This window comes from Penaeus monodon, chromosome 31, assembly GCF_015228065.2.
Source record: "Penaeus monodon isolate SGIC_2016 chromosome 31, NSTDA_Pmon_1, whole genome shotgun sequence".
Lineage (NCBI taxonomy): Eukaryota > Metazoa > Arthropoda > Malacostraca > Decapoda > Penaeidae > Penaeus > Penaeus monodon.
In genome coordinates, this window is record NC_051416.1 from 15230995 (window position 1) to 15231601 (window position 607).

Sequence of the window (607 nt, forward strand, 5' to 3'; positions counted from 1 at the left end):
CATACTTTTGGATTCAAATTCAACCACCCCCCCTTTTACAAACCGTTACGACCGTTATTCTCCAAGACTGACCTGTGTACCGGCATCCGTAGACCTCAACCCTCATGCAGACGGTGAGGGAGTAGTGGCTGAAAGGGACGAACCTCACCCTCGAGGCTATGATGGGGGGGCTCAGCTGAGAGCTCTGGGCGAGGTAGGTGTTTGAATTCCCTTCGAGGAGCTGCAGGGGGAGAGGGAGACGGTTGAGAACGGTGGAAACGGCAAGGGAAAGAACTGGTCTGAAATGAGGGCGCATTGGAGAGAACGGAAGAGGAGGAGGAGAGTTAAGGAAGGGTTTGAAGAGGGTTGGAGTGAAGATCAGTGGAGAAAGTGTAACGAAAAAAGATAATAAACGAACTTAGAAGAATGAGAGGAACGGGCGAAAGGAATGGCAGAATGAACACACAAATGACAGAGGCTGAGAACGGCATAAAGGAGAATGAGACAATGAATAAGATGACAAACAGGTAAGAATGAAAAAAAAAAATCCACAAGAATAAAGTAATGGAGATTCCGATGAAAACAAGCAGCTGGAAAGTAGTATCCAACACCAAAATGTTTATACATT

General features: G+C 46.5%; 1 protein-coding gene across 1 annotated transcript in view; it reads right to left on the minus strand.

Moving 5' to 3' along the window:
- Window positions 1-607, minus strand: part of LOC119593048 (discoidin domain-containing receptor 2-like) — a 26281-nt gene that overhangs the window by 17626 nt on the left and 8048 nt on the right. Inside the window, exon 4 of the mRNA XM_037941949.1 lies at window positions 73-220. Within this exon, the coding sequence (XP_037797877.1) occupies window positions 73-220 (148 nt within the window). The remainder of the gene's footprint in view (window positions 1-72; window positions 221-607) is intronic.